The 26944-nt window shown below is 39.6% G+C and overlaps 1 protein-coding gene across 2 annotated transcripts in view; it reads right to left on the reverse strand.

Annotated features, from left to right (window-relative positions):
* LOC125461583 (cadherin-4-like) overlaps positions 1-26944 on the reverse strand; it is a 657666-nt gene that overhangs the window by 246926 nt on the left and 383796 nt on the right. For both annotated transcript variants that reach the window (XM_059652819.1, XM_059652818.1), the window contains one exon: positions 1047-1276. In XM_059652819.1, the coding sequence (XP_059508802.1) occupies positions 1047-1276 (230 nt within the window). The remainder of the gene's footprint in view (positions 1-1046; positions 1277-26944) is intronic.

The raw sequence follows: 26944 nt of genomic DNA on the forward strand, positions 1-26944 counted from the left end.
TAAAAAAAATCCTGTTGACAAGCAGTCTTTAAATATGAGTCTACACTCCTTTTATTGTTTTCAATTAATTTCTAGGAAACTATTGTACACTTTACCAACACAAAACCCGCTTCAAATGGAGAAAGAGAACAAAATCCTGTTTAACTTTTAGACAAAAAAGGTCAACAAAATTCTCAATTCCTTCAAGTTTTCTAACAGTGGGCTCATTTTGAGAGCTTTTCCAGATTTCATTTGATGGACAGTGCCTGAGCTGTGCAGCTGTGCTGGATGTTTACTGTAAGGAAACTTCAAGCTATTCATTTTTTTTTAACCTATATGGAAATCTGCTTTCTACCTGATGTTAGGAGCACATGAATGTGGTGGATAGATCTAAGAAATTGAAAATCAAGAGAAGGTTTCTTTCAAGTCTGAACTGAAGCAAGCTCCTTGCACATTAGTCATTATAATTTGTGTAATTCATATTGGATAGTGGAAGTCAGGCTACAGTTGAGCTACAAGATGATCAGATTTCCATTGCAAGTGCCACTGCAAAAGCAAAGCATTATCCCTCCGATGGCAGTTGGTCAAATAAATTGAATTCAGTATGCGCACAATATACAGAACATTTAGTGCTTTGAATTCTACCGACAAAAACAAAGAAAAGCTAAACCATGAAAAACAAATGTGAAACCGAAGAGCTCAAAGCTCAAAGCTTGCTTTTGCTTCCCAGCATCTTTCAGTATCTAAAGGTCAAACAAAACTGACATATCACAATATTAAAATAATCAGCCATTATCTTTTTGAATAATTTACTAAACTAGAAATCCAATGTGCATGAAATATCACCAGCATTCACCTTTCACTACATTCAGCAAAAACACAGCTCCGCCAGCTGGTACAGATCTCCTAACAGCAAACCCGCCTTTAATTTCAGTCAGCCTCTAGCCGAACAGACATCTGGAAAGTATTATTCAACAGACCATATCAAAAGTAATTTACATAATATAACATTGAAGTATTTTAACAGGTTCTTTGAAAACAGCCTTCAGTACAGATGGTGTTAATACCTTTTGTACATTGTGCATCGAATTTCCCTGTGCTTCTACAAGAAGCTTGACCACTGTTTCCCATTTGTCCTGGGCCCTGGCATCCTGTGCGGTCACTGCAAACTTTACTTGCTTTGAGGGGATCTGCATTGAGTGGGCTGCATACAAGGTGCCATCTGTCCCCACTTTGAAGTCAGGGTCACTGCTTTCGAAATGAATTCCCCGATTCCCAGCACAGTCATCAAATTGCACTAGAAAAGAGATGAGAAGAAAAAGAGCAGATAAATGTAACGTGATGGGCGCTCAACAAGACAGACAATCAAACAGAAGTTGGGCGCAGTTAATTTCAAGCAGTATGTTTGCAATCTTCAAATCTGATCCGGCAGCCTCTAATGAAGCACATTCAACCTTTCAGGAAGACTGTTGCACTTTATCTCTGTCCCAAGAGAACTCGGGCTCTAAGTTTTTTTAAAGAATACATTCACTCGAGTGTCATCAATTTGTGGAAACAGCCATTCCTCATGTTTCACCTGCAAAGAATGCTGAGTACATTTCTTAGTCCCCAGTTCACTTTATCTTTAAATAAGAATGTGAAGTGCGTGAACTGCATGAGAGAAATCTCCCGGTCAGTATGGGAAGCTGCTTCCATTTGCTGTTTAAAAAGTTCTATTTCCAAAGATGGATGAATGAGATAAGAGATGCATTACTATCCCAAAATTAATTAAACCTGATATACTTAGGAAGGGGTGTAACAAACCCACCTTTAATTGGGTACGTAGCTACAAACACCACACAGAGTAGTTTCAATGTAACATAACAGCCAATTTACCAGGACTGTCATTTTCACTCAGCCTTTTCTGGATTATCATGATAATAATTTTACTTATCACATCACTGGATGAGAATGTTAAATGCAGTCTTATCTCTTAAATAGTTAGGTTATGACTGTTTTCTGCTGACTGGATAGAAAAAGCCATAGAAAGCAACCGAATAAGGAAGGTAAGACAAAACCTCTGAATGATGAAATAAAGTGACCTACAGTCACTGTTATTGCAGTGAAGGGCTATTGCTTTCTGAACACTGACTGAATTGATGAATCTGTCATCGATCTAAGGAGATTACAGTCAGCACCATGTAGACATAGATTAAAGATGTGGCAGAGACCTAACATTATGTATTCGGTTTATCAATTCTGGCATTTTATGGAACAAAATCAGAAATTACTGGAGAAACTCAGCAGGTTTGACAGTGTCTCTGGAAAGAAAGCAAAGTTACACTTTGAAGCCAGTGACCCTTCTCCTAATGAAGAATCACTGGACTCAGAATGTTAACTCTGATTTCTCTCCGCAGATGCTGCTAGATCAGCTGCATTTCTCAACCATTCCTGTTTGTTTCAGATTTGTAGCATCCACAATTAATTGTTTTATTTGGTCATTTCGTGGTCTTACTTTGGTCACTTTTATAAACTTCTGGCCAACATTTATGCAGTATTAGTCACAGAATATTGGAGTCTTTTATATCTAGCTAAAGATCACAATGCATAGACTCGTGATCAATTTCAAGTTTTCTCCCTCCCAAATCGGTTTGTTCTTTTGCAATATGCACATCATTGTATCCCATCTTTATAGTTGTCCTAAACACTTTTTTCTAACACTGTTCATCCTAATTCACTTTCTTTCAACATGACAACTGCCATTGGATGATAAAATTCAAATCCTGTACGCTCGCCTCCCATTTTCTTTACAAAATGTGCTTCTAATTGTACAATTTAAAGCCAACTTTAACACACACTTTTATAAAAAAAACTCAGTCATTATCATTATTTTAACTTTTTGTTTCTGAGATTTTGCTGCAACTATGCACGCTCCTGGGTGTCAGCAAACCCAGCCATCTCCGAATTTCCATCAGTCACTTACACTATCCAATTCAAGATGACATAGGTGGGACGATCAGGACAGATGTGGGCCTGATTTAAAGTGCAAGCAGCAAGACATTTTAGAGGCTCCTACACGTCCATTTAATGAAGACTGAAGCAGACAAGGGGACAGTGGGCACCGAAGACCAGGGCAGCCTCTGCATTTTTCAGATCTATTGCTGTGGATGATTCTAGAACTGCTACAGCTCGATGTATTTCTCACCCCCGGCAGTGGTTACAGCCAGCCCACACTGCTGACCAGGAGCAACATGGTTAGAAATGGCCGACAATGTCAGCAATGGGTGCAGTTTTGCAAATGAACTCATTCGGTCTAATAAGGCTGAGTGATAAGAGTGGCACAGATGGTGTGCCTCGTTGGCAGCAGGGTGCCGGGAAAGGGACAACCTGTGTATGCTTTGTGGGCCAATCATGACGGAAGAGGGGCATACCAAGGGACCTCCTTAACCCATAGGTGAGAGCCCAAGTGCTTCTGGACAGCAGGATGATGTGCGATCTGTAGTGCTGTCAGCAAGTGAAAGGCTTCCATTAGAGGAAAAGACCCCGCAGAAAAGGGAAAGGCAATATGGGAATGGAACTCTACTGAAACATAGAAGTCACAGCCTGAAGGAGGGCAGGCAAAGCATGAGATCCTTACATACTTTGGGAGGCAGTCACCTCAAATGGAAAAGTTCTCTATCTGCAGGGAAGAAGAAGAGGTTTTCCCGTGTCAGAGTGAAGAAGACCTCAATCTCTTCTTGTTAAAGCGATGCATTACTGCTGTCTTGGCAGGGGCAGTCATCTCATTACTTCAACAGTGGGTATATCTTTTCAGTGAAACAACCTCTCTTCACTCTGTTCTCTTATGTCTCGCACAGAGGACTACCAGTCAATGTGTGGAGAACAAGTATCTGAGGAATCCAAGGACAAAATACCTCAGAGGCTACACTTTCATAAATTACAAGAGTGGAAGCTTGTATCTCAGTTGATCTGATCATGACCATGGCTTCTACTTCCATGCCAAGCCTTTCATTTCACTTTGACATTCCCCGATAAAGTCCAAATTATCCACCTGCTGAATATTGCTCTGAGGCTTAGAAAGACTGCTTGAAATATAACTCTTGCAATTTTGACAGAATTCAGGGGAAGTTGATCATTTAAAGGGTTACTTTGCTTTTTCCCCTTCAGCCTGCAAGCTTGGCATCTCAGGGTCTCCATTGATTGATGTTAATGTAGCCATTATGGCTTTAAACTTCCTCTAGTGTTTCATTTAACTCCGAATGTGTTGACCAATACTGACTCTCTCATCCTCACACTGCATCGTTTGAAATCAGGATTAGTTGCATCATCTTCTACTCCTTTCTCTTTCTTTCCGGGAACTTCAAAAGCCGAGAGCTATTTATTATCTCCAGCTTTACTTTATTCCTACTAACTTCGGGCTCTTACAACCTAAAGCTTAATAAATGCGTAATCACAATACTATCCCAACTTGAATGCCCCTGTGTAAGGATTCTAGTAATCATGTCATGCCCTAAGTTCATTGGTCATTTTTGCACTCAGAATGGTGTTTCAACCTTAAATGTATGGTTCCACAACATGTAAGCCTTTGCATTAAAGTACTAACATTATTGCACCAATTGAATTCATCTGTATTATTGCCTCGGACATGTTTCCTTTGAGAAGTTCAGAAAATAATTGCATTATTTCATTATATCATCTTGTCAAATTTAATTTGTTAATTCAGGATTGATCCATCTGGAAAATGACACCTAATGCAGAGACACATCCATTCAGATTTGCTGCAGTCCTCCACTTTCACAAGCAGATCCAGAAATGAAAGAATGTTGTTCACTTTTCAGCATGCTGTAATGGCACTACAAATTCTCAGCCAGAATTCACCCCTTAAACAGGATTTTACAGCCCAAGACAGCTATTTAGCAAAATGCTAGGCTTAGTGTAGAAATAGTTAGATGTGATATATACAACTCTTTTACACATTAATGGATCACCTTGTGTTAGTTTAATTTGTTCCTTCAGCTCTGCATTTCTTCTTCTCTCTCTTGATATTTTTCTTTACTTCTCAGTTCATGTTTTCCTCGCTCCCTGAATTTGCTTCTTCATGAGAACTCATTGAGCTCTTTACAGACTTAACACTATGTATCTCTATCCTTGCTTTTTCTATTCTTTATCCCACTTTAGAGGTAGGGTTTAATTGAAATGTGAATGAACCTCTGTGGCGTTCTGTTATGTAACTGTAACGTCAGTAGTTATGTGACAGGGTTCTGCTAGAACATTGAAATTATTACAATTTACAGTTTGGAACTCTTGCCTATCCATCATGTATTACCAATAAATGTTGCTTCAAAGAAGCCTAGAAGTCTAGCTTGAGCTTCCATGAAGAACAGAAAAAAAATACTAAAACATCCTCCATCACCTATGTCTTTCTCCTGCCATGAACTTGTCTGGATTTGACAGATCTTTGATCTCTCAAGGTTTCTCTAACCTCTCTGTCCCTAGCCAATATCTCCAACAATTCTCAGCACTACTACACATTGGTTGTTGTCCCTCAGATGTTACAGCAGCAGAGATAAATTACTTTCACCAGCTGTTCTCAAGAATCCATGCAATTGTTTTGCTCTCAGTAAACTGGTATCTGTTCACCCCTTTGCTCTGGTGAATTAAACTTAAGAACGAGTTTTAAAAAACCTCCACTTCTGCATCAGATGGCTCTGGTGCTGCACAACAATTGCATACGTTCAGCACTTCCTACCCATCACCAAAATGAAACTAAATTTGAAATAATAGTGGAAACATTAGTCAGAATGAAAGGAAATTAGAGCTAAACCACTAGTGTGCCAGCATCCTCCTTTAATAAAATAAAGCTTTCATAGAATAGAATCCCTACAGTGTGAAAACAGGCTATTCAGCCCAACAAGTCCACACTGAATCTCCAAAGAGCATCCCAAACAGATTCACACCCTTCCCATCCCTGTAACCCTATATTTCTCATGTTTAACCCATCTAACCCTCACATCCTTGGTCACTATGGGCAATTTAGCACGGCCAATCCACCTAACCCACACATTTTTGGGCTGTGGAAAGAAACTGGAGCACTTGGAGGAAACCCACACAGACACAGGGAGACTGTGCAAACTCCACACAGACAGTTGCCTGAGGGTGGAATTGAACCAAGGTCCCTGGTGCTGAGAGGCAGCAGTGCTAACCACTGAGCCAATTTGTTCCCCTCTTCTCAAACTATCCAATAATACCAATTTGGTGTTTCACCACTTATAAATGCAACAAATGCACTCAGGGAAAAGAGGATACTTGCCTTCATTAGCCAATGCATAGAGTTTAAACGCAGGTTGTACACGACCTGCTAGTTATTTGGTCCACAACTAGAGTGTTCTATTGTTCTGAAATCCATCTTATAGGAGGGATGCGATTGCACAGGACAGGGTGTAGAGGAGATTTTGAAGATGATTTTTGGGCTGGACAGTTTGAGTTATGGAGAGCGATTGGACAAACTGGCGTTCTCTTTCTTGGAGCAGAGGAGACGGAGTGGGGACATGATTCAGAGGTATAAAATTATGAGGAGCATAGACAGGAAGAAACCTTTCCTCTTGATTGATTTATTTATTGTTATGCGTATTTTGTTACAAAATAGTGAAAAATGTTGTACAGTGTCGCCACTCTCTGATGCCATATTAAAACACAGAAAAATAAGCCAAAGTATAGAATATAAAGGCAGAAACATAAAGAAATAAAGAAAAAGTGTTCAATGGGGTGAAAGATTTAATAGGCTGGGGGCACAGGTAAAATTTAGGAGACAGGAGGTTGAAGGGGTTGCAAGGAAAAGTGTTTGCACTATGGGTCAAGCATTGGAAAATGGGATTGGGAAGAGTAGGTAGTTGTTTTTGACCAGCACAGACTCGATGAGCCAAGGAGCCTTCTTCTGTGCTGAGCATTTATACTAATCTGTGGCTGTTTGAAGTAATTAGCTAAATATTACGTTATATTGAGACATTACTGAGTGATGCAATAATGCACTATACCAATGAAACTCTCATTTTCTCTGTGGCAATAGCTGCAGGCATCCATACATTCCAACATCAGGGATACAAACAAGGTAGAATTCCTATCGATATCTTTGACCAACAGTAATTAAGTACAGATTGCATTCTGCCAAACCCCTACTGAAGTGTTTCTTTTCGCTTGTGGCACAGAGCACACTCCAAAATAATTCTGCTATGCATATTCATTAGGATGTACTGAACATTTAAATTTAAATAAGCTTGCCTCCGCTTTTCAGTCTATCAGTCTTCCTGAAGATTGTCCTCCGACTTAATGTTTCATATTGGATTGACCCTGCACAATGTACTCTTGTATTGACTCACCGCATTTTGAAAGTGGATAAAACATGTTAACCACCAAACTGCAAATATAGAGATTTTATTTTTGGCAATGAAATAGTATTTGTATGAAAAGGATTTTTAAAATTAAACAGTACAGTTTTGTTAATTTAACATGTCAACAAAGAGAATACCAGCCTTGCGATTTTGGCTGACTGCTTCTTTCAGAACTGACCCAATGACCTTGGGCTGCTGTGTACTGACTTCCAATTACCTTCCTGTGTGCACTGCAGCGCCCTTGATGCGTGTGCAAAGGGAGAAGAATTTAGAGAAGAAAAGTAACATTTTTACGTGATAAAGACAGGCCATGTAGCAGGAAAAGAAAAGCCCTTTTTATAAAGTGTTTTAGCCTTGGTGATGCTGAGGGCTTTATTTTGAAAAATAGCTTTTACAAAGTTGATGTCAATGGCTGAAAAGGAAATGTCCTTGCCCAGTATTGATCAAGTTTAGATTGTAATTTGTCCATCTCATGATGGTAAAATGTTATTTATCTTGCTTAGAATCAGCTTTCCATCAGTGTTGTTTCGTCACTGAGGCATAAAAGAATGCCCTCTGCTATTTCTAATTCAGTACAAAAATGGCTCACATCTCAAGTTTTCCTATGGTTCATGTTTTATGCTGATTTTATCCTTTCGAAAATGTGAAAAACATTTTCAACAAGAGATTTCCAAATTTTAAACTTCATTTTTTTCAAAAACTAAACTGTACAAGTTTTTCTTCTGTCTGCCTGTAAAGATCCGCATGACGGCAGGAAACCACACACTGTACATCATAAAAACGCTTTATTGTTCACTTGAAAAACAAGCCTTTCTTTCAAACAGTATTTGAATATTCAGATAATCGCCTACTCATCATTTTAATGTATTCCAAATCTGGTCCAGAACAAGAAGGCAAGCAAAAAGATATGTGGTGACCATGCTGAATACTCTGCACAAACCAACTGATTCAAACATAAAAGGAATGTTTCTGTCAATTTACATGTACCTTCTTTTTGGTGGAAATTTTACCCCCATTTTGAGTTTCTTTGTAAAGTTGGCTACTTCAACGTTGTGGGAATTCCCCATCTCAATGTTTTGGTCCCCTTTCTATTGAGGTGATCTTGACTAGAAACAGGGTCATTTGATTTATCCTGAGGTGATGAAGACTTGTTTTCTCTGCCCAGCATTGCAAATAAATCCTGTAAGCAAAACTTGACTAACAAGAGACTGGCATACTAACTGACTCACAGAATTATGTATGAGTATGACATTCTACTGAGGTGACCCTGAGTTTGAAAAACATTGACAGCAATGGTGCTCAATTAAAAATATCCACATGTTCTGATTTCAAACTAGAGTTAAGGGCAGACAATTGCATAAAGATCATAATGCTTAGTAAACTTTGAGGATACTGAGCAAAAGGAATATAGCAAAGGGAATGTCTGAAATTGTTTCCAACAGGGGTCATCAACTTCAAGGAAAGAAAAAAGTAGTGCAATGGCTAATGTTAGACCACTCTAAATTATCACAATAACTCGTTTGAATAAACACAACATGGCAAGAAAGAGAATCAAAAATTGCTGCAAGACCTGCTGAGTTTTTCCAGCATCTGTGGAAAGAAAGCAGCGTTAATGTTTCAGGTCCAGTGACACTTCTTCAGCTAGGAAGAGGTTGGCATATATTCTAGAGATGGGATGGGTGGCGGGGGAAGGGGGTGTTGGGGAGTATACTGAGCACTTTATGAGACAGAAAGGTCAAATAATTTCTTCTCATCACATAGGTGTTGTGACTGACTCCTCATTGGGCTTAAAACTGTACATTCTTGCACAAATTTCTGAAGAAGGGTCCCAACCCGAAATGCCAGCTTTCCCGTTCCTCTGATGCTGCCTGTCCTGAGATGTTCCTCCACATCCACTTTGTGTTATTCCTGCACTCATCGCTGCTTAAGTACTAAGTCACTTTATTTACCCGTCCTTAACCATATCCTATTTGACATCCCTCTCTTAGGTCACATAAGTTCTTTTTTCCAATGTCCATTGTGTAGCCCAGCATCTTATCATTGTTTAATATGGGACCATCACATAGAAGCTACCTTTCAACACTTCAAACTAGTCAGTTTTATTCAACAGCAGCAAAACCCAACAGGAATAAACTAAGAGAAGTTACACTTGTCTTTGGGCACATACAGGTATAGCTTGCTTTTCAAGCTAGAATCAACGTTTAGTCAAGGATTGATCATGACACTCAGCTCACATCTACTGGGCCCCGGTGTCAATTAAGCCCAATCTGGTTTTTGTGCCTGATTCTGCCGTGCTCTCTCAGGCAGAAGGCAATCTTCCTCCTCAGAAGACTGCTGCTGGTCTCCAAGATCACCGATATCCACCACTTCCCCTCTTTGCCTGCTCCAGTTCGCAGAGCACAGCATGCTTGGCTTATGTGTTGCACTGTCTGAAGTGTACTACAAGGCACCCCAACCTGATCAAAACAATGGAACGTCATCATCGGGATATCTATTTTCTGCTACACCCTGGGTCCAGTTGAAGAAAGGACAGCATTGTCTTTACATTCTTCACAGCCAGAGGTTTATGGAAATGGAGTCACCGGCCATGGTTGTCACGTGTAGCCCTAGTCTCCTTGTAAACATCATTTTTAAGGACCTAATTCCTTCACATCGGCAGGAACATGGGAGTTCTCAAGGATATAGGCATCATGACAACTCCCCAGGTACCTGGCACAGACTAAGATGTGGGATTGAAATTCTCACATCATTTACATATTGATGGAAGAAAACATTTTTATATTGATAGGCATACCACACTATGCCGTAGCACTGTTTAGATGGTGTGGATCTAGACTATACTGCCCAAGCCCACTGTGTGGGCTGCAGCAATTAATTAACCATGGGGAAATGAGATGAAGTTCTGTGATCTTGCAAAAATAGGGTTGGTAACAGCCTTGATACATTCAAAGGAGGGAGACGGAGAGATACCATACTCAGTCCCAGTGGTCCTTGAAAGGAACCAGTTGCATCAAAGTTCAATGCAACAATCACCTTGATGACTACTGCTAGTAAATAGTCACCTATTCCCTTATGTTTCAGATTCCGCACCAGCAGCTGGTATAGCATCCAGGGAGATACACAGTTATGTACCAACACTTCACTTCTCACATCTAGAAGAAACAGTAATAAATAAAAAGACTCAGCCTGCGGTACATCTTCCACATCCAGAGGTAAAGTTTAACTGTAACCTCTTCATGTGGAGGCTGTTTGTCAAGAACCGGAAATCATTTCTCATCCTGGGGTTGCTTCATTATCGCCTGCAGGAAACATCGGCACATTTCCATTGGCATTGGTACCCAACCAATGGGGAACACACACAGTTATGTTACCAGATCCCACAATACTGTTCATCATTGTTGGTGCAGCCATGAGTGAAGTGGTGGACAATGGCCATGGTAAACTCATTCCTCATCGCCTGTCATACTCTCTGATTCCCATTTTCTAATTTGCCAGCTTCAGATGATTGAAGATCAAACTATTCAGACATATTGCTACACAGAATGGAAAGCCATATATCTTATCCTGCCAATAACACAGAGAAGGCAGCACCGTAAATACTGCCGACGTAAGCTCAAAAAGTAAGAGATCATTCTGGATTAATGGAGTGGGCAAAAACTGCAACAAATGAATTAATCAAGTCAAATGCATGATCGTCCACAATGGGTTGAGAAAGAACAGCCAACAATGCCTTTTAAATATTGAAACTTTAAAAACCAGCAAAGGTCAGTAGAAATTGGTGGTTCCCTAAGATGGGTTATTAAATTATCAAGAACACAGAAAGAAAATAACAATATAGACCACTTTTTTTTATCATTAGCGTGCATAAGTGTTTTACTAGAATGAGAAACTTCAGCTATAGGGTAGGCTGAAGAGTTTGGGACTGTTCTACCTGGAGAGAAGGTGGATGAGGAGGGATGTTTACAAAATCGTGAGTGGATTGGGCAGAGTAAATAGATAAAGCTGTATCTACCTGTAAAAGAAACAAGAACATGAGGGCGTATATTTGAAGTGAAGTGTAAATGTGATAGGTTAAAAACCCTTTTCACTGAACAAGTTGTTAAGGTATGGATTACACTATCTAGAAATGTGGAGGATGCAGGTTCAATTGAGGCATAAGGAGGCCATTGCATGATTACTTTGGTAACAATGGTGTACAGGAAATACAGGAAAAGCAAGTGATTGGCTTCAGGTAGTAGAGTCAAAGTAGATAACAGACTGGTGCAGGCTTAAATGGCTTTCTTATGTGGCGTAATTATTCTGTGATCCTGCCTCACTGTGTTGGCTCAACTGCAGATGGTAGCTACTGTTACAAAATGAAGTCAACTCCATTACCGACAGGATATTGGATATGAACTTGTGCACCAGTAGTGGCCCACACACTAGGTGTGTGCTAAGGATTAGATTTCCTTCCAATTGGGATACAATTTAGAAATTACATTTCGAAAAAGAGCTATTTGCAATCTGTTGCTCCATGCAGTATGAAGAAGTCTGAAATCCTTGCAATGGTGTATGCCTACTGTGTCTGGTCTTTACAGGCAGAAGAATATGAAATGTCTTCAGCTGTCTTTGCTTGCAGAAACCTCAGTGATGGCACTGTGAGCAGTCAATTGGGAGACATTGGACGTATTACTTTCTGTTGCCTAAAAGGAGCTGGTGCATACAAGGTCAAAGCTACAGTCACCTTTGCTACTATTGGTAATACCATTCTCACCCTGTTCTGAAGCTGCAGTCCAGGTTGACCAAATATATACATTTCATCCAGTAGTTCATTGGCAAATTGGAGAGATTTGATACACTGTGCCTCATTGAGTCTGAATTAATTGTTGCTCTGAGACCCCTACTCAATGTGATCACCTGCAGAAGGTCTTGCTCACTCTCCTTCTTCCCTATGTTACATTCACTTACTCACGTTCTATGTTTAGGACATGAGTATTACAAACTATTATACGCATGCCTGGGTATGAATGGGCTGAACAGGATCCTTGAAATCAGAACCAAGGCCTTCAGCATGTGCTACACTACCACCTGACGACTTCAGCAACTTCAAAACAGCAATAGAAATAACCATAACTTTCTACATAGTAAACTGAAATCAAGCAGTAACTGACATGAAAGCAGTTTATGATCCCATTAAATAGCATTGATTGGGGTCACCAGAGTACATTTTGACTGCTATTGAATGCATGTGGTTAAGTGGGCATTAGCTGGCCAGACATGGCACTCATCGCATCAAATCAGCATTACATGCCAGCTTCTAACAAAACCTGCTCACACTGCAAACACTGACACATATAATGTTTCCATGCTAATTTGCTGAACAAAATAGCATCAAGCACCAAAAAATGTTTGCCTTCTTTTTTTTGCAAGGTAATGCAAAGCAAGGTTGCGGTAATAAAACAACAGAAGCAAGATTGTGAGGATCACAAGATCACTTTCAGGACCTGCAGGAATGATTTGGTATAAACTGCAGTCATGGAGATGTGGGAAAGCCAGGGCAGGAGAGACCTTAGATTTCATAGTCCAGCAAGGTGCTCCTCCACCATCTGCCTAACAAGGAGACTTATTTTTATTTTTTAAATGACATCTTTTACCTGCTTCTCCTTGTCCCTGGGTTTCTCAGGAAATGTGTGTACTTAGCAACTGCAACTGTCAGTTAACTGTGTATCAGGGTCAGAATGATATTATTGGAGTAACTACTGAATATTTATGAGGTCCTCACCAACCTGCAGAGAGGGGTTCACATGATGCCCAAACGTGCATCTAAAGATGGTGGTGCAAAGGACATTGTTTCTATTTCAACTCTCCCAGACATTCCGCTTCCATTAGACACAGGACTTTATAAACTATGCCTCCAAATGGGAAAGAGAAACAAAAGAAGACACTGTTAAGAACAGTCAGCTCCAAATTCAGCTGGAACAGAGAGACCCTTCTGCACTGATGAGAGCTGCAGACTGGGAGTGAGAAGAAAGGCAAGAAAAATGAAAGACACCAGAAGCCACCCACAGACTAATACTCAGCATGCCAAGGGAGTGTTTAACTGAAATACTGCCTTTTCATAAACACCATTAATAAAGAAATCACTGGAAATATTTCTACTCATATTAAGGTGACCTTTAGATGCTTAAACAACGATCCAATATAATTTGCACAAAATTGCATTTTATGTTCCTTATACTACATTAGTTACTGTCAATGCGCATGCAGCACACAGTGCATCTTTTCAAAATACACAAATCCCGTAAGATAACAGTAAACTTAAAGCAATAAAATCCACATGCTGTGGTCTTTTAAAATATTCTTCCTTCCTCGCAATGATAAATGAAATATGAATTACACCACAAAACAAAACCACTATCATGTATATACAGTGCAATATTTATTGTGAATACCAGTATGGGAAATAAGCTTTAAGAAAAATCAGTTTGAACACTGGAGCATGAAGATGTTGAGAATTTTAATAAGACATGCTGAAATTTATTTTATATTGAGTGTTTTGTAGATTTCACCAAAATAATATTTGTACTCGAGGCTCACATTCTCTATCAATCTAACAGTTACATTTCTTTCTATATGGCTCAGTCATGCAGTGCAAGATAATTCTAGGTACGGTCCCTTACTTTTGTCCTCAATGCTTCTGTTTACAAAGTCATGCATCCCAAACTGTCCTGCCTGTAAAGATTAGTATTTGCGAACCTCCACATCTCTGTAGGAAAACGGATTTAGATTTTCAGCAGTAACAAATATTCTTCCTTCCTTGCAATGATAAATGAAATATGAATTATACTACAAAACAAAACCACTATCATATATATACAGTGCAATATTTATTGTGAACAATATGAGTCAACAAGGAGTCAATGGCTACAGAAAAGATAAAAAGATGCGATGAGCGTGGAGGTCAACTCATAGAGGTTAGATTTAATACAGTGCTATCTTAACTTTAAATTCAACGATGTCATTTTGTTTGGCATTAGTTAGACAAGCCATTAAAAAAAATGATATATATTTGACAGTGCAAATTACAGAAATTGTGGAACTAATAATGCTACAATAGGGGAAGGCAGGCAGGCAGGCATCTGGGACCACGGTGATCAGAACAAGCAACCACACATCTTCCTTAATTTATCAAATTAAAGGAGCACAAAATTAAAAGCAAACATAAGTACCAGTGAGTGGGTGAATGCAAAATCAAACCAGATACTAACCAAAAATAATTGAATAAAAAACTGAAATAGAGGAGAAAAGGGAAAGGACAAACTTTTTCTCAAAAAATGTGCCATAAGGACATTAATCACATTCTCGCAGTAGATCTGTGAACTGTGAATTTGGATAGCTCATTGAGCACTTTTTACTTTTTCAGTGTTTTGACATTAAAAAGACACTTTAGTTTTAAGAAAAGATGAATTAATTGCACAACTATTGTTCAAAGTGACTAAGAAAGAAGAACAACACTATTAGCTAAAATACTTATAAAGTTTAAAAGTCATGGATGAAAGATAAAAATTAGATCAGACTATCATCATTGCAAGGCTAGCATGTTTGAAAATTTATGAGAGGTATAGACTGAGGCTTAAACGCAGTATTCAACAGATGTGATGGCGTCTGCAGTTGAATAGTTGTTTGTTACTTTCTCAGGCGGACGAAGCAGGTTGCAGGTGAGTGGCGGCTTGCTCCTTTATCGCCTTTTTATGGCATGCCCTTGGTTGCCTGTTTCAGTACAGTGATCCTTCAGATGGGTGGCCTTCTCTCATCTACCCTGTTGCAAACTCTTCTTCCTGATTCTGTCGTACAGAACTCTGCCAAAGCGATGTCTAATTGTCACTCTCATCACAACCAAAGCAAAATGGCTATTAATAAGTAGGCCATTGTGCCACCAGGCAATAAAGTTAGTTGCATTGACATTCTCTGGTGTTCTTCCATTCTGTAGTTTCTTCTGAAGCTTCAAATTCTCACACCTGTGAAGAACTCATTATATTGTCCGATAATTAATTGAATCCTAAGTGTCCCCCTTTGTCATTCGTTCCGAGCTAATAGCTCAACAATTCTCTCAATGGAACATTGACTTCATATGGGATATAGGGAACAGAGAACATGGCCCCAGATAATTGATTTTTAGAGAAATGTTTGTGTTTTAAAAAAATATGCAACTGTTCTCTGCCATGCCAACCAGGAGGGAAAATTCTGTGAGGTTTCTCACTGAGGCTGCTCAATTACGTTTGCAGTGGGGCCCTGGTAATGTATTCCGAAGCCAGTATACACATCTCTAAGGACTCCTCAATGGGTTTCCTGCAGCTGCAATTACAGCCAACCTCTGAACTCCAACCTTAAAGTTGGTGTCCTTGCCACTTGAGCAAGTTAAAACCACCAGCTCTTGGCACCACCAGAGCACACCACTGCTTCAAGGGCGCACCTGCCCAAATTTTTCAATGGACAAGTAGAGTTAAAGTTGATCCTATAATTACAGTTGGAGGTGGTTTAACAAGATTTCCCAGTGAGTAATCTAGCCATGCTAATCAGCAACATTCAGGATTCAGGTTCCAAAGTAAACCAAGTAGATTGATCTCTTCAGTTCAGTCAGCAGCAGTCAGAGGTTTTTGCTTTCCAACTCTACTCTAGGAATCAAAGACATAATCCAGACTGACACATCAATACAGTACTGAGGGAATGCTCCTGATTGCAATCCAATGACCTTTTGCTGGAAGAGAATGGTAAAAGCAGGATCAGTCTCCTGCAGCTAAACAGTGACTGAGACTCACTCATGAATAACAGTTATTTTAATAGGATCAATGAGAGACCAGTAACCATCCCATAGACCAATCGTTTGTTTGGGAAACAGAGGAAAGGGGAGATGCAGGAACAAACAATTCTTTCCAGTATTTTTCATCTAGAATATTTATTTGAAACTTCAGTTGTCGTTTCTTTATATTCCTTATCTGGAATAGCATTGCAATAGAAATTATGAAAATTAGTGGCTAAAATATAACCAAAGCATGATACTTTGTGTTGCTTTAATTACAATGCAACAGTACAAACATTTATTACATCTTGAGTGGCTGTTTTATTTATATAAAACAAATACATCTGACCTTGCATGCCCATAGACACATGATATCAATGTTGAAGAGAAAAGTTAGAAGAACAAGTGATGATGCAGTAGAAAAAGAATTCCTTAAGGACCTGACCAATCTATAATTGCTGAGAGAAGCAATCTTTCCTGAATGTGCAAGTCTGTCTGAGTCAGAGAAAACTACAGCACAGGATGCACTGCTCTCATTTGTACACTTCGAAGGACTTTGGAGTAATTATTCATGCTCGAAATTGACCTGTGGGATAACAATTTTTTTTTTACTTAGTTAACATGGATGCTTGATGGAGGATATAAGGAATAACATTGTTATTAATCATTCCTGCTTCTTTCCTATGAAGCAAAGACTTGAGTGGTATGGTGTCATTACTGGGTCCTAAGAAATACAACAGGATGCCCTGTGGCCTATTGTTAAAAAGCAACTTCTCTCAACAATGTCCCCTCCCCACCAGGGACATTAGATACTGTGAGTAGGCTACACACTCAAAGCACACAGTTAGAATTTGGTGCTTAGGTCTTTCTATTGGAATGAGCATTACATCTTCTAGGAGCAGGACTACACTAAAACATCAGGACCTCACCACTCAACAGATATCCTGGAACAGACTGGCATCACTGCCATCACAGAAAACATGCACACAGGTCACCATCACTCGCTGGAAGGGGCCAGGCTCATAACTGACTTGTTGGACAGGCTGGGGGAAAAACTGATCTGACCTTTGATCACTGTCCTTGAAGCTCCCCAGTTGGCAGCACACAATTCTCATGATTATTTGCGATGGCCCTGCAGCACTGAATGTAGTCCACTCCCTGGACTGCACTGTGACGTATCATCTGAACATGCCTCACCCGAGGCATTTTCATCTAGAATATTTATTTGAAACTTCAGTTCTCGTTTCTTTATATTCCTTATCTAGAATAGTATTGAAGATTGGCTGTGGCCCAGTCCTTCAACTGTGTGCAGACTCCACCCTTGACTGATGGTACAGGGACCCCATGAGTATCATCAACCCCCGCACCACCCCACATTTGATGGAGGGCTACACCCACAGTTTCACCACAGCCTGACCACATGTATTGAAGAATGACAGTACGGCTGAGAAATCATGCAGTCACAGGCAGCTGGAACATGCTGTCAGTGTCACAGTGCCATGAAACAACCTGTCCATTTCTGGAAACAAAACCAGAAGCTGCTGGAGAAACTCAGCCGATCTGGCACTATCCTGGGATAGAAAGCAGTGTTTATGTTTCAATTTCTGAAGAAGGGTCTCGACCCAAAACGTCAGCTTTCCTGCTCCTCTGATGCTGTTATCCAGCTCTACACCTTGTTATCTCAGATTCTCCAGCATCAGCAGTTCCTACTATCTTGATGTTTCAAATCCAGTTTTGCAAACATCTTCTACCACATTTTGCCCAGTATATCAGCTTTCCTCCTTGATTTGATTTGCTGGCAATAATGTCTACTTGTTTTTGCTTAGAGAACAATACTTTGGAACAAGGGTAACTGCACTTTCATCATGGCACGAATCTGGGTTCTGTCAATTTTGTAAAGGCCAGCAGCTATTAAAGGAGGCATACCAGAAAACAGAGAATCCTCCATCAGCCATTCATATGCGAATGGCAATGATATTTAGCTGGTAGCAGAATTGATCCTCTGCATGTATACAATTTTAGTTTATCACATTTAAGGTGAGAATTTAGCCTTTACATCTGTTCTTTCCTAGCATGCCATTGCTCGCTATTTGGAATTGGCTAATTCAACTTAGGTCAAGAAACTGCCTGGCCTGTACTGTCCCATCCAACTAAGATTGACAGCAAATAGCTCACGCTGCATCAACACACAGACCATGTTCCAATTTGCCAACACCCTCTTCCATTCTGTATAAATTTGCATTTCCTTTCCAAATGTAGCTTCTTGCATGGCCGTCTCTCATTGATTTTTATGATCAAGATCTACACACAAGTCTTTTGGTACTACACTATATGCACCTAGTATTTGTGGAGCAGAGGTGACTCCATTATAATATTACTTAGCTATAAAAAAATCTTATGCTATGCATCATCATATTGCTCTGTTTGGGAAGTTCAATAATATACTTTTGCATTTAGCATTAGGAACCTTACAACTTCATGGGATTCAGTTATATTTTCTGAACATACTGTAGACAAAAGGTTTCATTCTCAGAACTAAATCATCAAGATTTATTTTCAGTGAATCAGGTAGAAGCAAGTTATCTTAAGTATGAAAATAACAATGACATTTATCACCATCTTCAGGCATTGGTCTCACCAAGACCACTTTATACAGAAGAGTTGTGTATTTTGCATCTTTGATAAGCAATGCTGCACTCTCTCTACAGTATGGTCGCCTTAAATAAAATACAAATAAAGCTCCCAAATAATACTGCCAATCCTGCACACTGTATTCCAATTCCATAAGTTAGGATCTTTTTTCATTCTGTAGGGAGTTTTCAGGAATTTAAATACGTAGCCGGTGATTGCCATCAAATGCTTTGCAAGAGTAACTTCACTTTTCATGTATAAAGGTTCCCATTTGGATGGCCAGAATTATTTCCTGAATGCCTCAAAGATGCATCTAAGACATACTTTGCCAAGCGTATCAAGGTTTCAGCACTGAGCATCAAACCACACAAAATGAAACAGCTTCACTAATAGGGGAGTTGCACTGTTGTTATTTTCCCAAGCTGCAGTCTTTTCTAATTCAAAGATTCTTTTCATTATGATCTCCCAACTGGAAAAAGTGCAGTCAGCGAGGATACTAAACATGCATACAGTACACGGGTCCATGCAGCTTAATTGCAGTTACTGGAGCTAGACTGATGAATTGGACTCAAGTGGCTACTTGGAATAATAAAAAAAAGAACGTTTTCCTGCCCATGAAGACAGCACAAGCATCAGTGCAGCTGGTATTTTTGGACATTCCTTTATTGATGTATTTTTTTTTATCAAGTATACAACTAAAATAATGGCATCTGGGCTGGATTTAGTTCCCATTCAGGGCAAGCCAAATTTTCTAATCAATTTCCTTTGGTTCCAAAATGGCAGTCACTTGTTTAAATAAATAGTTTCACAGTATTTTTTTCCCAAAATATTAGTATGAAACCAAAATCCAAATGTGCAAACGTTTAGGATGGAGAATTCCTCATACTGTCACAAGTATTGAGAAGTAAGATTACTAGAGTAAAGTTAGAGGGTTACAGTTTTATAAGTCCAAGTTTCAGTCTTCTGTTTCCGAGGTGGACTTGCCAAAACAATTTTCTTTTAATGCTAATTTTTGCCTCCTTTCCCAAATCAACTTTTCCCTTTACAGAGAATACATTCCATCCACTGGATGGGATTGCCAAATTGGAGGTAAAACTAGCATTGTTGATTGCTCACCCGTTATGAAACTGCCTGATTTTCATTCCCAATCTAAAATGCCAGGGGCCAAGTTAATTCTGAACTCCTACCTCTTGCCTTGTTTCCTTTTGGTCAGCTCCCTTTCTCCTCAACATCAAACAAGTTGTCTTTATATCACTATTTCCTCCTGTATTTTGAACATGCTTTATTTGATTGCATTCCATTATTCTGCACTGGAAAAGCATTAATTATTTTCCAATTAAATATTGGGAAAACTGAAGTCATTATTTCTGTTCACAAACTTTTATAGCATTCGATCCTGAAACTTCAAATTAATGTCATCAAGAAGCCCATTTTTACCCATTCCCACAACTTGGCTATATTTCATCTGTCTCAACTCATCCACTGCTGAAATGCCTATTCATGCCTTCTACGGCTTGACCATATCATATCTGACTCACTCATCTCCCACATTCTATTCTCAGTAAACTTGAGGCCATTCAGAACTCTACAGCCATGTCTTAATTCACTACAATTCACACCTTTGCTCAGAGGCCAACATTGGGTGCCAGTCAAGAATATGCTCGATGTAAAGTTTCTCACTGTTCCTCATAGATCCCTCTGTTGCCTTACATCCTCCCCATTAAATTAATAAATTTAATTTATGAATAATAAATGTTTTCTATAATCTCCACCATGCGTACAACCATCAGGTATCTGCGCTCCTCTAATTTTTGCCTTCTGTTGTTCTGATTTGTCCTCAGGTAAAGGTCCCCAGCTTGTTATGATTCTGGGTAGCACCCCCAAATCAGTGCCTGTCTGGTGAGGGAGTAGGAACTGGGTTTTCCTCATTTATGAAACAATGCCTCACTTTGGTTGGTTGTAACAAGGTTAACTTAACACAAAGGGCCCCTTCTCTCTTGGAAATGTGAACTAGTTACAATGCAGTTACATTTCAAAGGTGCCAACTTAACCAGACTTTTTTGGGTAACAAAAAGACAATGTCTTTTAGTTACTAAAACGCGAGGAAGAATAATAAAATACACACATACACAAATTTAAAATAAGAAATGAAGAAACATATAAAATTGGTAAAACAAAAATATATGCATCGGTTTTGGGCTAGTCTGTGATAAACAGGTGGTGAAATGTTGTTGCCATTAAGTATGAGCCACCACCGCCATTTCCACCTCCCCCATAGTGTTGACTCAGCCAGTTGATGACAGAGAAGAGAGACATATAGCGAGACAGAGATAGATACAGAAAGACATACACATCGAAATTGAGAGTGCATTTTTCTTAACGAGTGGACAGTGAGGACTCATGGAATCCATGGGTATTCTACAGCTGTGACCTTCATAGAATTCACCAGTCCTGTAGAACTGGAATGCCAGAGATCCAGGTTGCAGTTGCTTTATTTAACCCCTTCTCTTGTGTATTCCTGGTTTAGAAAAACACACACATGCCTTGCCCGGAGTGGTTTTCTTTTACCTCACAACATGTCCACACCCTGGGATGCAAGTCACAGGAGATGATTTCTATTGAGGTGGAAAAAGTCAGAAATCATACAACACCAGGTTATAGTCCAACACTTATATTTGAAATCACAAGCTTTTGAAGAGCTGCTCCTTCGTCAGGTGAAGTCTATCAAAGCAGCAGTGCTCTGAAAGCTTATGATTTCAAATAAACCTGTTGGGCTATAACCTAGTGTTGTGTGACTTCTAACTTTGCCCACCAGCCCAACTCTCGCACCTCCACATTATGGCTTCCACTGGGGTAGTAATTAGCCCCCAATATCTCTGCACCCGAAAGAAGATTAGTGTTCAGCTTTTGTTCTGCAACTCTTCCTCTGAAATGTCTCTAATTAATTTTTGCACATTCTTCAGGTGTGACATATTATAATCTCTTTCAGAACTGTGTTTAATCCACAAAGGAATTTTGCAGATCATTATTCTCAGATTTTATATTCCCAGATAACAAAGTGTGGAGCTGGATGAACACAGCAGGCCAAGCAGCATCTCAGGAGCACAAAAGCTGACGTTTTGGCCCCGAAACGTCAGCTTTTGTGCTCCTGAGATGCTGCTTGGCCTGCTGTGTTCATCCAGCTCCACACTTTGTTATCTTGGATTCTCCAGCACCTGCAGTTCCCATTATCACTTTTATATTCCCAGTCACCTTTTAGTTTGTGATAACAAGATGTAGAGCTGGATGAACACAGCAGGCCAAGCAGCATCAGAGGAGCAGGAAGGCTGAAGTTTTGGGCCTAGACCTTTCTTTTCACTTGTGTCTACTTTTTAGTTTGAATGAAAACATCTGTTTTCCTTAGAAGTTCAATATACTCATAAGTAATTTGGGGCTATGACCCATTGTCATGACTGCACATTCTTAATAATGATTGTTTCACTTTTATTGGCTTTGCCTTCAGTTGCCTCAGTCCGTAGCTCTCCCTTGCTCCATCCCCCCATCTTACTTCCCTCCCCTAATACTTTTCTTAAAACAAAACCTTCTGCTTTGACCAAGTTTTTTTATCAGCTGAAATTATGGCCCAGATTTCACAATGGCCAGATAGTCACTGCAGTAGCATGGACTGGAATTGCATGTTGGAACCATGCAAAATTGCCTTTGCAGCTGACTCCAAAGGAAATATCTGGGAATTTAAAAATCTAATAGGCAATTTCCCGGTGTCTGAAATCCTCCAAGATAGTCCTTTAGAGTTGGCACCATTTTCTGCTTAATAGTTACCCAAGAAAGTTAAAATCCTATTCTATCACTTTGGTAACTACTAAATAGAAACCAAGACTCATCACAGACCACCCCAACACTTACCTCTACCAATAAAACATACTAATAAAGACTTAAACCATGTCACCCTCACTGCCTGATATGATCCCACTTTCCATCTCCCAGCAACCAACTCAAAATCTCCACTTCCCTGGCCCTACTCCAACGGAACTGGCAATCACCCTTCCATTCATACCTTCCCAATATTCTGATTTTATTTTTATAATTATTTCACAATTTTGGTAATTGAGCTGGAGTTGAATTGGAAATTAAATTCCATTTTACCTTTCAGCTCCACAGCAACAGGTACTGGAAAATCCAAAGTCATTCTTACTGATATGGTAGTTCAAAGTTACAGACTGCAGTTCAAATAAGCCTGTTGCGCTATAACCTGCTGTTTTGTGATCTCTGACCTTGTCCCTCCCAGTCCAACACCGGCACCACAACTTCAAAAGAGGTGTCCTTATTTGTTCAAAACAAATGCATCTATTTCTCTTTGTCCTAAACAGTTTCTCTTTTTATTCCTCGCCCATTGTTCTTTTCCTCTATTTCTCATGTGTAAACACAACTGAAGAAAATAAAGGATTGAAGTATTTTTTGCTAAATAATGACTTTTTTTCTGCTGGTTGCAAACATTTATGTGACAAGCCTCACTACAATATTTCCATCATCACACTGGTATGTCTGAAAAAATAAGGCTTTATTTCTTCTTTCTTTTTCATTTCACTGCTTGTTATCTATGACTTAGGTGCTTATCTGTCTCCAAAACAACTTGACTACATCCAAAATTAATTATTCATTGGCTGTCAATTGCCAGAGGATTTCCTGAACTCTCAAAAAGCAAGAAATAATTCAAGATTCTTCTTCCTTTAATCTTAAATTTCTTTGTTCATCTTTCATTTCCACTTTTTTTTATATTTTCTTCATCTTTCTCTAGAAATCACTCTCTGTCACCATTTTCTTCACTCTTCACTATTGCTGAAATTTCGCTGACAGGCAAGCAAGGAAAACAGAGGCAAAGTTTTCTGTTAGTAGCTTGTCAGAAACACTGACCTACCAAGAACAGTTAATCATTTTAGCAAGCAAAAGAACTGATCCTTTCACTACCTAGATAACAGGAAGGATTTTTCGCTGCTGCTAGGGTCAGGAATGCAGGAGGGCAGGCATAGGAAAATAGTGTTGTTAGCCAAAATACAAGCTCTTCAGTTCTAACCCACAGCCGCATTATTTTCCCCGGAGGTAGTGCGTGATAAGGCTGCATGCTCACAAGTGGAAGATATTAAAGTTGGCCTCCAGTTTCCCAGAGGTGAGTGGATCAGTTTAGCAATCTGGAAGAGCCACCCCAGAGGCAGGCTAGAATATCAGTTCTGATGCAGGTATGGTCTGGGTTCACTAGTTCTATTCATTGCAGTCATGCAGATCGGAACCACTGAGATGGTTTGAGTAGATTCACGGCCACCAATGTTTCTTAGTGCTCTTAGTCTAAGAAATTGATACCAATCTTCTTTGCTGGTTTACTGTTGCCAGAAAGGTGAGGATAGCCTCAGGAAGATGGCAAATGCCTCCACTGTCCTTTTCAAAGATCAGAAGGAGGTAGAGCATTTCTTTCTGGCTCTCCCAAATTTTATCACCATCAGACTGAGCCCACCCCCCAGTTTCGTAGCAATCCCAAATCAAGGAGTATTTGCCTGGGGTGGAGGAAATCAGACACATCTTTGGAATGATGTTACCTCCATAAGGCCAACGACCAAAACTTACCTTCAGGATTGGTCCCTCATCCCCTGAGGATTCGGTCTTTCACCCTTCTTTGAAATCGTGCCCACCTGCTGGAGGGCCAAAGCCAGACCATCAGGCTGAATTCTGGCTGGCACACCTTTTGCAGCCAATGAAAGATGCTGGGGAACTGAAACCGCCAGTCACAGTGGGAAAATCCCAAATTCTACCTGATGTCCCTCCCCAGAAGGGTGCAGTAAAATTTAACCTGAGAGCAGATCCTTCATTGATTAATTTACCAGTAACATCTTCTGAGTAACTGCACACACTATGGTTGGGCAGTGGAACCACAGATTTCTGCCCATTTATGTTGGAAATAACGTAAAAAGAAAGCAAATGCTGGAATCCTGATATCAAAACTTAAACTGCTGCATATGCATAGCAGATCCAATTGCTCTTTATGTTGGATGGCATCCCTCTTCACAAGATTCTTCAGATATGAAAAATGAACTGGCCTGTTCTCTCCCTCCACATTTACATTGAGTTACTCTCTGCAAACGGACATTGTCCTTTAGCATTGATATATCTAATGTGGGAAGTTAGCTGGTCACGTGACCACTGTGAAAAATGGTTATCGAAGGAGCTAACACGGGAAATGGTAAAAAAAATGTGGAAATATGGTAAATATGAGAGCCACTGAAGCAAAGTTGATGGCAAACTTGATGACTGTTTTATGCGTGACTACCACTTCTGAGTATACAATTTGGAGGGGCACAAGCAATTTTCTTGCGGATTGCACAGAAATTTATTTTTGTTTGAACACAATTAGGGCAAAGGTTTTGAGTAGCATTTGGAGGAAATCTGGAAGGTTTAAAAAAAAGTGTTGCGCCATCATTGGACCTAGAAAATTTCTAAAAAAGGGACCATGTCAAAATTTAAGAATAAAACTTAACAAAAGGACTAAATGATAGATTCGCAGGCCTAATTTAATCAAGTTTGAAATACACAAGATATACAGTAACCGGAGCCAATTCCATAGAAAAAGAAACCTGACAGATTCTAGCATTGCGACAGAAAATATAATGATTTTTACTTTTACATTCAGGCAGAACATTTTTTGTCACTTGGTCATTACCTATTGGCTTTTTTTTTGAAGAATGGAATCCAATTTGAATTCTGTGCCCGTTTCAGATAACACTTCTAAAACAGCTGGCATATCACCGAAAATAACCCAACTGCCCTGTTGGCTCATAAAATTGTGACACATCTGCCATTCATCTCACCACTGCAATCAATACTATAGCCCCTGCTGACATTGGCTCAGTATCTGGAGCCATCTGTCAATTAGCACAACATGTACTTGAAAAAATTTAGCCAGTTGTCTAGGTAGGCAAAAATAAATCATCAAATCCCAAATGCCTGGATTAACACATCCATTGGAAATGGAAAGAGATAAAATATTCATGAACTATGAAAGATGCATCAAATTTGCCAAAACCATTTAGATTTCCACTGACCTCTTCCATAAATGCATATTAATCTTTTTATAAGGACCTTAGTCGTATACTTTAAAGACTTCTACTACACGTGTATCGGTTATTTACGTATTTATGCGCAGGCATGCAGTAGATTACAGAAAAGTGTCTCATTGCTTTAAGAGAATAGATTTTTCTCTTCATTCATTCATGAGGTGTTGGTATCACTGGCTAAGACCAGCATTTATTGCTTTTGAGCAGGTGGATTTTGATAGGAATATCTGAATTTCAACCAATGGCGATAAAGGAATACTTCCAATTTCGGATACTGTGTGACTTGGACTGGAACTTGAATCTGCTGCTCTGTTCTTCTAGGTGGTACATGTCAAAGATTTTAAAGGTTCTTTCAGTGAAGCCTTGATGAGTTTCTGCATTGCATGTTGTGGAAAGCATAAACTGTTGTCATAGTGTACCAGTAGTGGAAGAGGTTTGTCAATCAAGCTCACTGCATTGTCCTGGATAATATTGCTGCAGCTGCACTTATCCAGATAGGAGGCTATCGCACCTCTGACTTATAGTTGGTAGACAGGCGTTATGGAATCAAATGAGGGGTTGTCTGCTGTAAAACACCCTGCCTGTGACCTGCTCTCATAGCAAGTATTTTTGTGCTTTGTCCAATTAAATTTCTAATCAAAATTATTTGGCAGATATCAGCCAAAGCCTGAATGTTATCCAGGTCTTACTGCATGAATGCACACATTTCAGTGCCTGGGGAGTTATGAATGAAACAGAACATCAAAAAAATCATCAGCAAATTTCCTCATTTCTGAACTTTGGTTGGAGTGAATGTTTATGATGATGCAACCATAAAATAGTTAAGCTACTACCCTGAGGAAATTCTGCAACAATGTCCTGAGGCAACAAGCATTCAACAGATTCACCTCCAATAATCGTAACTATCTTTCTTTGTGCAAGGTATGACTTTAGTGGAGTATTTTCCTTTAATTCCCATTGACGTCAATTCTACTTGGGGCTTCTTGAAGCCACATTTGGCCAAATGCAGCTTTACGGCAGGTGCCTCATCTCTAGAATTCTGTTCTTTTTTTTCTATATTTGGAAGAAGGCTGTAGTGAAGCCTGGAG

This window comes from Stegostoma tigrinum, chromosome 19 (genome assembly GCF_030684315.1).
Source record: "Stegostoma tigrinum isolate sSteTig4 chromosome 19, sSteTig4.hap1, whole genome shotgun sequence".
Taxonomy (NCBI): Eukaryota; Metazoa; Chordata; class Chondrichthyes; order Orectolobiformes; family Stegostomatidae; genus Stegostoma; species Stegostoma tigrinum.